Below are 12995 nucleotides of genomic sequence, written 5' to 3'. Positions count from 1 at the left end.
TATATATATTACACATCCTTTTTCAATCATTTTATTTGTCTCATATCTGTTAATTGCTTGATTTTTAAACCAATCTTATCTTTAAGACAATCTGTTTTTAYGCCTTTTTATTTGGGACTCATCACATCAAACTAAGATTAAGTCAAATTCAGTCAAAATGACCTAGGCACAGTTTTAGTTTCCTGTTTTTGTAAGCTACATTTTGATACCCGGATCATCCTAATATCATGAGCTGCTCCAGAGGCATGGCTTCATTTGTCTTCCTAATCAGGACAATCCTTTGATAATTGGACTGAATCCTATGTTTAGGTTATTCTAATGAGGATTTTTTATGTTATTTTAAAGAGGAAAGCTCAAACAGTATTTGGATTTTGAGATTTCCCCACATGGCAAATCAAAAAGGTTTGCTAGCTCATGGGGGAAAAAAATCACAATTTAAGACTTTTCTGCTCAAAATCATGTTGGTTTATTTTGTAGCCACTGCTCAAAAAAGTGCTTTAATAAATCTTAAAGGTTATAATTCCGATATTTTATTTAAAGAAACCATACATAAGCTATTTATTCATTATATTTAACAAAATGTGTTTTAGCCAGTGCACTATAGTTGCATTTTTCTCCACTTTGACTTAATTCTCAGTCCGATGTGATGGGTCACATGTATTTTCTTTTTGTTTCACCTTTTTTTGGATAAAAAAGGTAAAGATATTGACATAAATTGTTCTAAAAACTAACTACAAATTATACTTTGTAGTACATATGGTAAAACTTGAGGTTTTTGAGAAATGTTCTTTTATTTTCCTGTTTAACATCCCTTTATTTGAATTCATTTGAACAATGATGCTGGACAATATCAAAATGACTCAGCACAACAGGATGAATCATGGTTTTCTCTCGCTAGTACACCTTCTCTTTATGATGCAGCTGAGCCAGATCCATCTGTCCTGCATTTGAACATACACTGTAAAAAATGAAATGTTGGATTTACTTAACCATGTTATGTTACCCGGTTCCACTTAACCGAGTTGAATAAATTCAAAGCAATATACCAGTTTTTTTAGCCAAAGAACATGAGTATGTTGCTTTGAATTTACTCAACTCAGTTAAGTGGAACCAGGTAACATAACATGGTTAAGTAAATCCAACATTTCATTTTTAGAGTGTAAAGACGCACATTTAAACTTTCGTTTGAAATGCCCATAAATTAAAACCTCTATAGTTAGACGCCTTTCTCTCATGCATCAGCTTTCTCTCGAGTCCCCCCTGCCCCCTCCCCCMCAAAAAAAACAGAGCCAGGACAGATTCGTGCATATTCATGTGCACCCTCTTTCTGTTTGGTGACGCATTATCAGATGAGGATGTGACGTCAAAGCAAAGAAAAAATAAAGTGATAGCTTTCATTCTCTAAACTGAAACACTCAGACTTCWTCTCAATTATATCATTAACAGTGTCTACACAATTACACACACAACCTTTTATACCTCTCAAGAAAAATATGGGAGTATAAAAATGCAAGTCTCTTGAACCTTTCGTGTATTTTATGACAAATTTATAAAATTATGTCAAATTAAAGAAATCATTGTGCCTAAAACACAGAAACCATACATGAACAAACCCACTCCCTCATCCTTCTCATCCAGTATGGCTGACATTTATGGCAGCACACCCACTCTAGCCGCCTATTGTTCGTACCTGTAAATCCCATCATGTACACACTCAGGACATTACAAACACAAATCATACACACCTGGTAAATGCGTTTCTCCTGATGCACCATCCTTTTAGCGCATCCTTTTAAAGCCGTCCTGCCCTCCTCTACACTGCAGTGATGCCACAGGAAGACCCTCTCATATACTGCAGGTCCATGCAGGAGAGGAGAGCGAGGGTGGATGGGAGAGGGAAGCAGCAGGGAGGGGAGAGAAGAGAGAGATGGAAAGGAGGAGGAGGGGAGGTGAAAATGTGGGACGAGACGGAAGCGGTAGAGAGAAATGGAAGAGGAAGGGAGGGAGAGGAGAGACAGAGCTGCTCAGTGCTGCTGCTTCTTCTCTATCTGCGCCTTCATCTTCATCCCTTATCTTCAACAACTTTTCCTTAAATGGATGGAAAGCAGCAAATAATGCTGAAAATGATCTGAATTTGTGCTTTGAGAGCTTGCATACTTACTAAAGTGAAGAGAAACGAGGAAATGCAAGCCAGTAAAGGCAGAGTGAATGTGGTTTCATGGMTGAGACTGCAAAAAAAAWTWAAAAAAAACACAAATCATTTCTAGAAGCTATAAAAGCAAGCAAAATATGGTGTCTGAAACAGTTTTCCCTTTGTAGAGTAGGAAATGTCCTAATTTCTTGGTTTTGTCATCTTTTATTATGGATGTGCTCACGCAGCCTCAATCCACTTCACAGATTCAAACCCGCACGTGCTTTACAAATATAGACACACACAGCTCTCTGAGGGCTGTGTCACAGTGGGCTGAGTAAAATACGTAACAGTCTTAGTCACCTTTCATCCATCAACATGCAGCCAAAAAATACCTAAAGCAAGAATTTTTTCCCCCTCTTGGGTAACCCTGCATAGTAGTATTTACATATTTTGTCAGAATACACTAAATCCGATTGATTGGTGAGTTGTTAAACAGGCAGCCACTCCGATGCTGGACAGCCTGGCTCTCCCTCCACTGCAACATTCCTCAGCTTGTGATTTGAAAATATCCTGCCCAACTGCAGCTCTTTACCACACACAACATCCCACTCCTTTACAAACATCCCTGCTGCCGTTTCAGTGCTCCAACYAGTGGCCTATTGTCGAGTCTCTGATGAAAACATCTCCCTCATCCATAAACACAACCTGAATGGGGAAACCCAGAAAAAAATTAAAAGCTTAAGGTGCTCTGGTAATGAAAAACCTTTAAGCACATCTGTGTCAAGTGCAGAAACCTTTGATACACACAAAAGGATGTTAATCTCAATTCTGCAACTCATTCCCTGAAAAAATACAAATGACTTCAACCCTTTGATGCAAAACATGGGTCAAAAGTGACCCGGCTGAGTTTTTATCTTCTTTATCTTTGCAATAAATTTATTTCATCATCCAGAATTCAAGGAATTCCTCAATTAACTTGTTTTTCATCATCATACGTCATTATTTTATTTTTTACTTTTTTATTTTTTGAATAAAAACTGTTTTTGTATCACTACCCTTCTAATGCACAACATGGGTCAAAAATGATCCACATTCGTTTTCCAGGTTATTTCATGTATGGTTGAGTGTTTCAATGATATACTTATTAATTTTATGATTTAATTTTCCAAATATGTAGTACATATCTTGTTTTTGTTTAGCACAAGTCATCATTTTTATTTTTCCTTTCTTAAGTTATGAACAAGCACAGCTTTTGTAATTGTACATCACGTTTACACACATGGGTCAGAAACGACTCGCATGCATTTACCACAGCATTTGGTGGGAACTGTGAATTTTTCTTGTGTCAGATTTTTCACAACTCAGCACAGCACCTTTGCCCATCTAATATATGTAAGTATTGTTTTACACTTGTTCTAACAAACCTTAGAAATAATTTGATTATTTTCAGGTTACCTTGAGAGTCGGTGATTTCGAAAGTTTCAAGTAATTACTGTTAGCTAGCTAGCTGTTGACATATTCTACTTTAGTTAGCTAATTATATAGTTGGCTTAGATAACTAAGTGGATTGCTACGCTACTAAGCAAAGTAGTTAGCAAAGCTACTTAGCAAAGTCAACAAAATATAGCTATATATTTTTATGTATTTTGGTGTGCACATGAAATTTTTTTTGTCCTTTTGACTTTCCTTATCCAGAGGATGGCTGCTCGTTTTACTGATGGTTGTAGCAACGCTGCAGGAAGAACCAGATGTGGAAGCTGAGGAAGAAATTTGTCCTGGTTCAAAGTCAGAAACCTTTGATGATGCAGAAGACTCATCTGATGAGTCAAGAGGAAACTCAGACTCAGTCCAATAGATTCAGTAAAAACGGATCTTACTGGAATGACAATTCCTCCACTTTTGGCAAAACAAGCCATAATATTCTGAGGAACTGCCCAGGACCTACACCTGGATCCAGAGTTGTTTCACTAAAAGATGACTGGGATATGTTCCCTATGCACCAGGAGCACAAACAGTGATCTTTTGTGAGGCATGTAAAATTTGAGATGGTTTGTGTTCTAGTAATTTGTTCATTTGTGTTTTATTTGGTCAAATTTTACCAGCTTACATTTAAACCACAGAAGTTCAGTTCAGTAGCTGTTATCAGGTGTCTGTGTGACAAAATGACAAACATGTTGCAAATATGAAATAACTTGTTTGGCCCAATTCACTGCTAAAGTAATTACTTGAAACATTTTTGTAATATTTAAAAATCACACTTGGATGACCCATGTGTAGTAATATTAAAAAGTATCTCCGTTCATAAAATTTATGATCTGTGGTCGTTGGTAAAGAATATTTGTAATATTCAATCAAAATAAATTGACCTCAAAAGAGAGCAAAGAAAACTCAAAAGTCAGCATGAAATAATCTGGAAAATGAATGTGGGTCATTTGTGGCCCACGTTGCACATTAGAAGGGGTGTGTGTGTATGTTGTGCATCAAAGGGTTAAGACGTATGTAGCTTTCAGAGGAAAAGCCCCCGTGGATGTCACATGGGGGCTTAGTTTCAATGAATTAAAATTTCTTCTGCACATGCATGCAAAGAGTGCCCAAGGGAGAAAGCACCAAGTCGAAAAATATTCGGAGAGACAGAATGGGGTGTGCACAAACATTTATGCACAATTGTGCTTTGACTTAGAACGCTTAACTTTTGTAAATAGACCTTTGAAAAAGTTCACCTGAGCATCAAACTGACCAAATAGGTATAGTGGGAGAAAAAAAAAAAAAAAAAAAAAAAACACACCTCAGATTTACTTTCCAATGTGTGCACCATTAAGAGACCATTACAAAACATGAAGTTTAAGGTCAAACTTTATTAAACTGAACATTACAGACCAGCTTGTAAAATGTTTTCACAGGAAAAAGGAGAGTCTAGTCACTCAGTTCTCAGGTAGCCCTCCAGCAAGCGGAAGGATCATCTTTAGTTGTATGGCATCAAGGGAAAGGAGTCCCAAAAGGAGTCTGCGCCATCTTGAGTCTGGTATTCAGTTCCGTATTCTCCCACGAGTCGCGGGTGGTTTTGGCCTCTTGGATTGAATTTGTGGAAGTTAGCCAACTGATCCCAGAAGCTTAAACAGCCTTTGTGGCTGGAGCTTGTGGTCGTCGTGGTACATGGTGTCGTAGTTGGGACTGTGGTGGTTGTGAGGGGAAATCTTTCAAATAAATACTGAAAGGGGTGGTGAGGCCTTTCAGGCTTCTCGTTTGTCTGGAGCAGCTTCCAGCCTAGATTCTTGCCAGCCATCCGGTGCATTACCTTTTGTGGGTTCATGTTGAGGTAGTTTTCGTAGATGGGGTGAAGCCCAAAAAGCTTTTCCATGTAGAAAGGATGGATGAGAGGAGGGAATGTTGGTTCAGGAGTAGTGGTTGTTTGTGGTGGGTGAGTGTACAAGCAGAGGGGGAAACGCTTGTTTGGAAAGCAAGGGACATACATGGGGCGCCACCGGAGATGTCGCTTGGAGCGGTAGGGGCTCTGTGGCAGGAGAGACGAAGGGGTTTCTGTAGGCTGTGAAGAGGAGGATGTAGCTGGGATTTCATCAGGAGTTTCCAACACAACGCAGATTATTCTGACATCATCCTCCCCCCATTTCATCAGCAAATTATAGGTACCATTCTAAAAAAGAAAGGAGAACAGAATCTGAATTCATCTAGTTCAAAGTGAAAATACATTTTACATCTGCAAGTCTGGGATAAACAAGACAATACCTCGTGTTTAACACCGCAGCCACCATATGGAATGATTACAATCAGTCCTAACACGGTCTGCTTCACTGAGAACCCACACTCTTTAGGAAGATGGATTAGAGGTAGATGTTTTCCATTGTCTGAGGGAAAGAAGCAGTTAATTCTTGTTTGTTTAACTTTTACTATACTGGTGCAAGTTCTCATACCCATTTCCAGTTGCAGATCAGCAGCATCAGGTCCCATAGCTTTAAACGTGAACTCATCACTGCCACACTCAAGTGATGCATTCAATAGCCTCCATGTTGCTTCAGCCGTGTCATCTTCTGCTACTTTAAAGAACAAAAAAAAAGTTTATTGTATAAGTATATTCAAAATTTTACATAAAAAGTAAAGCCTTACCTTTGTAATCGGGTTGTGTTAAGACATCCTTTTCTGTAGCAGCAAGATCTGACTGGTAGTCAAGCTCGTTTTCATTAATGAAAATACGTCCTTTCATCAATTCTAAAGCTTCAGCAGCGTCCTCAAGTTTATCTACTTTAGATCTTCCTTGCAAACTAAAATAAATCAAACATGAGGCTAAAGAACACAAGAGCAACATGGCAGCTATGATTTGCCACATCCTGCACCGTGTTTTACCTTCCATGATGGAAAGCTAGACCTGAGGGAGATGAGTTCAGGATGGTGGAGAGCAGCAGACTCACATTTGTTTTTAAATACTCCACCTTCCAGAGCACCAGGTGAGTTAGATGAAGGTAAAACTAATCAGATGGAAATGCAGCTATAGCCCACCACCTGTGGCCAATAAGGTCACAACAGCTGAATTCATTAAGATCCTTATCATTCTAGCAATCCCACAGACTAAAACCCTAAACTGAATGTGTACAATCATCACCAAAATAAGCATAATTTCATTTCTTTTTCTTTTTTTTAAATTGACAGTTCTTGCAGTTTTATTATCAGATACAGATGTGGCCTCAGAACAATAATTTAGTTATATAGTCACAGAAAACCTTGGCCATACTGCATGCAGAAACAAAAAAATCAAGGAATGTTTACATTTGTTCAGATTTTAAGTATTTTTTTCTGAGCTTAAAATAATTTGAGAGCAGCTGTCAACATCTGAGTATAAAATAAATTATCATTAAAGATGCAAGTTTTTAAAGCTCTGAAAGTTTATTAAAGCTTCAACTATCAAGTCTCCTTCATATATTTGAGGACAAAATGTGTACATGTACAGATTAGCAAAACAAGTATTGTAAAAAGACAATATATGTTTGCACCCAAATCAGAGGTCGGGACTATTAGAAAAAGTAACTGAACGCAAAAATAATAATAAAATAAAATAAAATGAGACAGGAAAAAAATGTGCAGCGTTTTGTACAGTTCTTTACTAAATCAGTTTGGCAATAAAAATGATAAAACAGACTGCAGAAATATTTGTATATGTATTTGCCGTAACCACTTTAGCCCCAATTTTACTATGCACTTTAGAAGTTCAATTACAACATACTCATGACATTCACCTACACATTCTCACTCCCAAGTCGTCACATATTGACGCTTTTCCAAAGGTTCCCTCTGCGTCTTATTTTGACGCGTAGGGTACCCCCCTCGCGTCAGTCCTTGACGCCCGCGGATTTTCCGGCTTTCGCCACCAGGGGTCTTTGGGTCGGGGGTCTGAGGTTAACATGAGGGATCAGGATTAATGGTTAAATTTAGGTACTGGGATCAGGGGTAGGATGTCCATGGTGAATATTTGCTCATTTTACGCTTTAGAACATGTTTACGTGAATTCCGTACATTTTCTAAAAATGGTTAATTTTAGGTACTACGGTCAGGGACAGGATGTCTAAAGTGAACAAAGGCAATTTCAGGCTTTGGAACGGTCGTTTTCGCACATTTTATACACTTTATGAAAATATGACAACAGACTTCGCCCCATCTCGTCAGTAATTGACGTGACGGGGGTACCCTGMGCGTCAAAATCRGACGTAGAGGGAACCTTGCCAACGCGTCAATATGTGACGACTTGGGAGTGAGAATGGGTTGCATTCACATATAGGAAGTTGGGCGGTGGGCGCTCTATGGCATGTAGGAGAGGGGACCACTCTCGACACTGGCACCTGTGTCCAACCCCAAGGGTTGCATAAAGACATACAGGGCTTCTGGGGTTGGAGTTGGGGTGGAGGGAAAACTGGCACAATGCTGGCCTCTGCCCCTTCCTCCCGCCCATTTTAATTGTACTTTAGAACAACACGCATCAACAGCACATCTGGGGGTGGGGGTGTCGGGGTCTTTTTTTTAACCTCACCCGCTCTCCGTTTGCCATTTGGGGGTGGGGTTCAGAGAAGGGGCRGACCATCTGGTGGGGGCCTGGGCTACGGATGGACTTGGGGCCTGGGTGGGTGCTGGGAGGGCTGGTGGTCTGTCTTCCCCGGGGATATTAAGACTCTCGGATTGTGACCCCTGGTTGCCGTGGTTGGCTCGCTGGCTGGGGTGGCTGGCTGGGTCTGGCTGGTGATCGGCTGGGGGTGTGCGCTTGGCCGTTGGCGGTGTGTGGGGGTGGTCGGGGGTGTTGCCTCACTGCGGTGGGGGGCTGGCCGGCTGACCTGGTGCAGCCCGGGTCGAACCTTGGCTGTCTGCTCTTCTCCACCCCAGAATGAATGGGTTTGCCTCCTGGGTTTGGATATGACCTGCCCTCTGTAGGGGGCGGGTACGTGTCCTGGACCTGTGGGGTACAGAGTGTGTATTGGGAGGGTGAGTGGAGTTTGGCATCCATCTTGTTTGTCTTCGAATGAGTGGGTGTGAGAATGAGGGTGGAACTGCGTGAGTGTGTCTGTGCATGATTGGGTATTTGTCAGGCTGGGACTCGGGCTGCCCTCTCCTCTGGTTCACCTGAGGGCCCACTGCTAGTGGTGGGCTTCACCCCACTGCCGTGCTGCCCTCTGGTGGGGTGTACATTTGCCTGCTGGTGCACTGGTAGCTCTCAGTGTCAGGGGCTAAATACTTCTTAGAAAAGGTAATTGAATAGATGCAAAAAAAATAAATAAAATAAAACAAAATGAGACTGAAAAAATGTGTCTTTTTGCACAGTTCTTTAATAAATCAGTTTGGCAATGAAAATGATCAAACAGATTGGAGAAATATTTGTATATAGTTTCGACAGTTGAATTTTACACCAGAATAATCTGAAAACCTTCAAGTTCAAGTGGGCATTATTAATTTGGACAGTTTATATCACAAGACTGATAAACCAAATCTGAAAATCTCTCCAGTACATAAGACAAATTCCTTTATGGACTCCGAAGGGTTCCAGTGCTGTTTTCTCAACTACCCTTCTAAATGCAAACATTTTTCAGAAAAAAAGGGGTTGTCTGCAGATAATACATCAGAAACAAGTGCATCATAAGTTATAACCATGTGGTCTAAATGAACTTAGCCAAAAGTGTTTCACCAATATAAATTCACTCACTTAAAAATTGTGATTTTACAAATCAAAATGGTCACCAAGCCAAACTTTTTTTACATCAAGTCATATAAAAGTCTGATGTATGTTATACAGATCAATTATACAGTATCATGGTTCAATGTTTACAAATTTTAAACCCGTTAAGAGTATGGCATTAAAAGAAAAAAAAATTCAAATGTTTTGCATATTTGGCACTACAGCAAGCCACCTTGAAGGTTTGTGCACGCGTGTCCGGAGGTTAAGACAGGAACCTGCATGGCTGACAATTGTTCAACTTAACGTCCTTCATGTGCTTGTCACTTAGGAAGGTTGTGTGTGGGCTTAAAACTGCCTCTGAGTCAGAGTATAACTCCAGTCCCATAATGTCTCTTGATTCTGAAATTATGACTCTTGTAAACAAAAAGTGAACCCCCCCCACACACACTACCTCATATGCAACTAAACATGTAACCCACCCTGTCCCATTTGGAAAGAATTTGAAGAAAATTGCCACTTAAGTATTTTAAGCTATGAAAAGAATGCCAACCYAAATATACTTGCTTTTGAGGAGAAAAACAGGTTCAGTTGCATACCAAAATGAAATCGTCAATCATATAAAGACAGAGACATTCATTTAGTTAAATATTTATTATAGACTAGCCTTGAAAAGGGTAGAACAACTGTGGAAATTGCCGTCCATATGAAAAAGGGAAATGTTCAGGTTTATAAAATGAAGGACTATCTGTGGAAGCCTGAGTGCCTCCTGAAGGCGTTGGAGGAGTTACAGAAGTTGTGGGCGCTGCAGTCGTCATGGCTGGCGTGGGATTCTCTGGGTTTTCTGGCATAGGAATTTTGGCGTGTTCAGGAAGAGGGTAAGGAAAATAGGGAGGCAAGTCATAAACAAAAGGACCAAATGGCATAAAATGTGGGTCAAAAGGCAACTGGGGATAACTAGTTACTTTTGCTGCAGAGGCTCTTGGTGATGCACTTGGTTCAGTTGCAGTTGGGTCTGGAGAAGATAAAGCTTGCTGTGGGTAGACAGGTTCTGAAGATTGTGACGAGTCTGGTTTTTCAGCTCCCAGTGAGGAGAAATAAGAAAACAATGGGTGAGCATAAAGATAAGGCAGAAACTTAGGCTGAGAGTCCTGGGGTGCTGGGGTGACTTGTGGAACTTGAGGCTCTTGAGGCAATGGGGGATAATTTGAGTCTTGTGGAAACTGGGGCATTTGAGGATACTGTGGAAATAAGGGTAGCTGAAGGTCTTGCAGAATTGGAGGATATTTGGGCTCTGGGGAAAATTTTGGTACCTGGGAATCTTGTAGACTCTGAAGATACTGGAGCATCTGGGAAATCTGGGTGTCTTGCAGAAATGGGGGCTCCTGGGGATACACGGGCTCCTGGGGATACACGGGCTCCTGGGGGATCAGGGGATACTGCAGTTCTTGTGGATACTTAGGCTCCTGGGGATACAGGGGCTCCTGAGGGATCAGGGGATACTGCAGTTCTTGTGGATACTGGGGCACCTCATACTTGGGCCAGTGATGCCTACGATGGTAAGCCTTCCTTCCACGTTTGGGACATAGGAGCGAGACAGGCTTACCATGCCAACGCAGTGGTAACTTATAATTGTCATCCTTGAGAGAGAAAAAAAAAAAAAAGATGTTTGATTTAAATGCATTGTGGAGGAAAAAAAAACAAATCCATCTAAAGTATACACAATTGTACCATTTAGCATGTTGCAAATAATGTATAGATTTGTCTTTACCTGTTGAATCATGTTGCAGCCTTCATATGGAATCAGCATCACAAATGCCATAGAGTTCCCATGCATTTTGTAGCCACATTTAGGTGGGACCATGGCCAGAGGCATGGATTGCTTATTTTCTGTGGATTAAAAAAGCCACAACATTAAGCAGCTGATGTAAGTAAATGGTAAAAATTGTGAAATGGACTGAACTTGAGATTTAAAGTCCCTCCAGACCCCAAAGCGCTTTACACTTAAGACCCATTCACACACTGATGATGGCAAACTACATTGTAGCTACAGCTGCCCTAGGGCACACTGACAAGAGGTGGGGCTGCCATGCACCTGCACCACCCTGACCACCATCAGTAGGCAAGGCGGGGTAAGTGTCTTGCCCAAGGACACAATGACCGAAACAGCTGGACAGGGGAAAACGAACCAGTGACCTTCTGGTTCCACAGCCACCACATTAGAACCATGTTCTTTAGTTAAGAGTTACAACATCTAATTCCCCCTCTGGGATCAATAAAGTATTTTTAATTGAATGTTGTGTTTTGTGCATCCAATACCAGAACTTTACCTTGTTCCACCTCAAACTGTGAAGCACCTGATCCGAGTGATCTGAACTTGAGATGATCCCCAAAGCAATGCAGGGAGGTTCCCATACGGTTCCATTTGTCYTTGTGGGCGTCATCAATTTCGGGTTGGGTCCATCCTGCAGCACACATGAAAGTTTATGAATCACATCCACACTACTACAGAAAAAGTAATCATCTAAAACATCAAACTGAATTCACCTGCAAAATCTGCTTGGTAAGAAGTTTCATCCTCCACAGAAGAGTTTGAAGAGGCTTTCCAATTTCCGTCCGTAACATGCGAGTCTTCCTCAGATTCATCTCCGAACAGAATTTTCCCTTCCTGGACGCCAACATCAAACTCTTTCCGCGCTGCTCGTCTTTGTGTTTTGGTCAGCCGAAGGGATTCTGCCGTTTGCACTAAATGACATGTTAAAAGAAACGCTGCAGCCAAACAAACAGTGGTACTTTTCCTCCGTTCTTTACCCATCATTTTAGCTCTGCGTAACTCCAGGAAAAGTAGAACTAACTTGCACTCCTTCGTCGCGAGTTTTAACTTGTTCCGTCGTCTGCCCGCGAGGAAGCAGGTGCTGCAACAGCCAATCAAATGACGAGAATGATTTAGGTCTTTAATTATCCATCATTGCTTACACCTGTGTGTGGTCAAGACATTTTCGTCTTCATCATTATTATTATTATTATTATTTAGTTTCTTACTTTGTGAAACCAATTTATCTATTTACTCTGAACTATATAAAACAATAAACAATGTAACATTTTTATGATATAAATAAAATGACTTTTTTAAAAAACCTTAATACCCAAATATGCAAAATGCACGACAACTATGTCATCTGCTGGATGAAAAGTGCTATAGGCTCAAAGTAAATAAGAAAAAGGCAAAACCGATATAATTGTATTTCTTTTTTTAGCCATAACATTGACATGTTCAAAGTTGACAAATAAAAGCCCAGCTATAACTGCTGTTTCCAGTTTTAAGATTGAATCCAGTAGTCCTTTGAGCCGCAAATGGCTGAAATTTAAGTATTTCAATTATAGAAACAGCTAAGAAATAAAATGTAAAGTAAGATTAAATTTCAGTCAAATTCCTGGATAATTCTATTTATAATGATGGTAAACTTTTAAACATGAAAAAGGGTGTTTAAAACAACCATATGTTTTTTTTTGTTTGTTTGTTTTTTACCACAGTCTTCTCAATCTGCTGGCTTCTTTAGTTAACTTTTACTGGCATTTCCTAATGTACTAAATGTGGATGTGTATTAACTGACTTTAGGATCTAAATTGCATTTATGATTTGCACTAGTTCCCTAGATAAGGCTACTTTTGTTGTGAACTGACGTTATATAAATG

At 40.2% G+C, this 12995-nt stretch overlaps 3 protein-coding genes across 4 annotated transcripts in view; all 3 read right to left on the bottom strand.

Moving 5' to 3' along the window:
• The window catches only part of zgc:153615 (schwannomin-interacting protein 1), a gene marked incomplete in the record, with an annotated part of 9038 nt that extends 7134 nt beyond the window's left edge, over positions 1-1904 (bottom strand). The window contains 1 exon segment of the mRNA XM_014031717.1: positions 1746-1904. Within this exon segment, the coding sequence (XP_013887171.1) occupies positions 1746-1775 (30 nt within the window).
• A 3065-nt stretch (positions 1905-4969) lies between these two features.
• Positions 4970-6539, bottom strand: LOC106534875 (uncharacterized). 2 transcript variants are annotated; one of them, XM_014031655.1, is made up of 4 exons: positions 6257-6539; positions 6064-6186; positions 5879-5997; positions 4970-5786 (listed from the first exon to the last, which is right to left on the bottom strand). In XM_014031655.1, the coding sequence occupies exons 1-4, from the start codon at positions 6498-6500 to the stop codon at positions 5097-5099; spliced, it is 1176 nt and encodes a 391-aa protein (XP_013887109.1). In that variant the 5' UTR covers positions 6501-6539; the 3' UTR covers positions 4970-5096. The 2 variants fall into 2 exon arrangements, with proteins under 2 accessions (XP_013887109.1, XP_013887117.1); XM_014031663.1 differs by having other exon boundaries at positions 6064-6183.
• A 3399-nt stretch (positions 6540-9938) lies between these two features.
• On the bottom strand, positions 9939-12158 carry LOC106534869 (extensin). Its single transcript, XM_014031644.1, has 4 exons — positions 11847-12158; positions 11630-11764; positions 11071-11189; positions 9939-10939 (listed from the first exon to the last, which is right to left on the bottom strand). The coding sequence occupies exons 1-4, from the start codon at positions 12115-12117 to the stop codon at positions 9962-9964; spliced, it is 1503 nt and encodes a 500-aa protein (XP_013887098.1). The 5' UTR covers positions 12118-12158; the 3' UTR covers positions 9939-9961.
• Positions 12159-12995: the final 837 nt, after the last annotated feature.

Source organism: Austrofundulus limnaeus, unplaced genomic scaffold (genome assembly GCF_001266775.1).
Source record: "Austrofundulus limnaeus strain Quisiro unplaced genomic scaffold, Austrofundulus_limnaeus-1.0 Scaffold6, whole genome shotgun sequence".
Taxonomy (NCBI): Eukaryota; Metazoa; Chordata; class Actinopteri; order Cyprinodontiformes; family Rivulidae; genus Austrofundulus; species Austrofundulus limnaeus.
The sequence above is the reverse complement of the archived record's forward strand: the minus strand, read 5'-3'. Positions and strand labels throughout refer to the sequence as shown.

Bases quoted from the DNA above. Each gene is read 5' to 3' on its own strand.
- LOC106534875 (XM_014031655.1), bottom strand. From the start codon at position 6,500: ATGGAAGGTAAAACACGGTGCAGGATGTGGCAAATCATAGCTGCCATG. The intron at 6,187-6,256 runs GTAAGGCTTTAC...TGTTCTTTAAAG, and splicing joins AACACAACCCGATTACAAAG to TAGCAGAAGATGACACGGCT. The intron at 5,998-6,063 runs GTATGAGAACTT...TCTTTCCCTCAG, and splicing joins TGATCTGCAACTGGAAATGG to ACAATGGAAAACATCTACCT.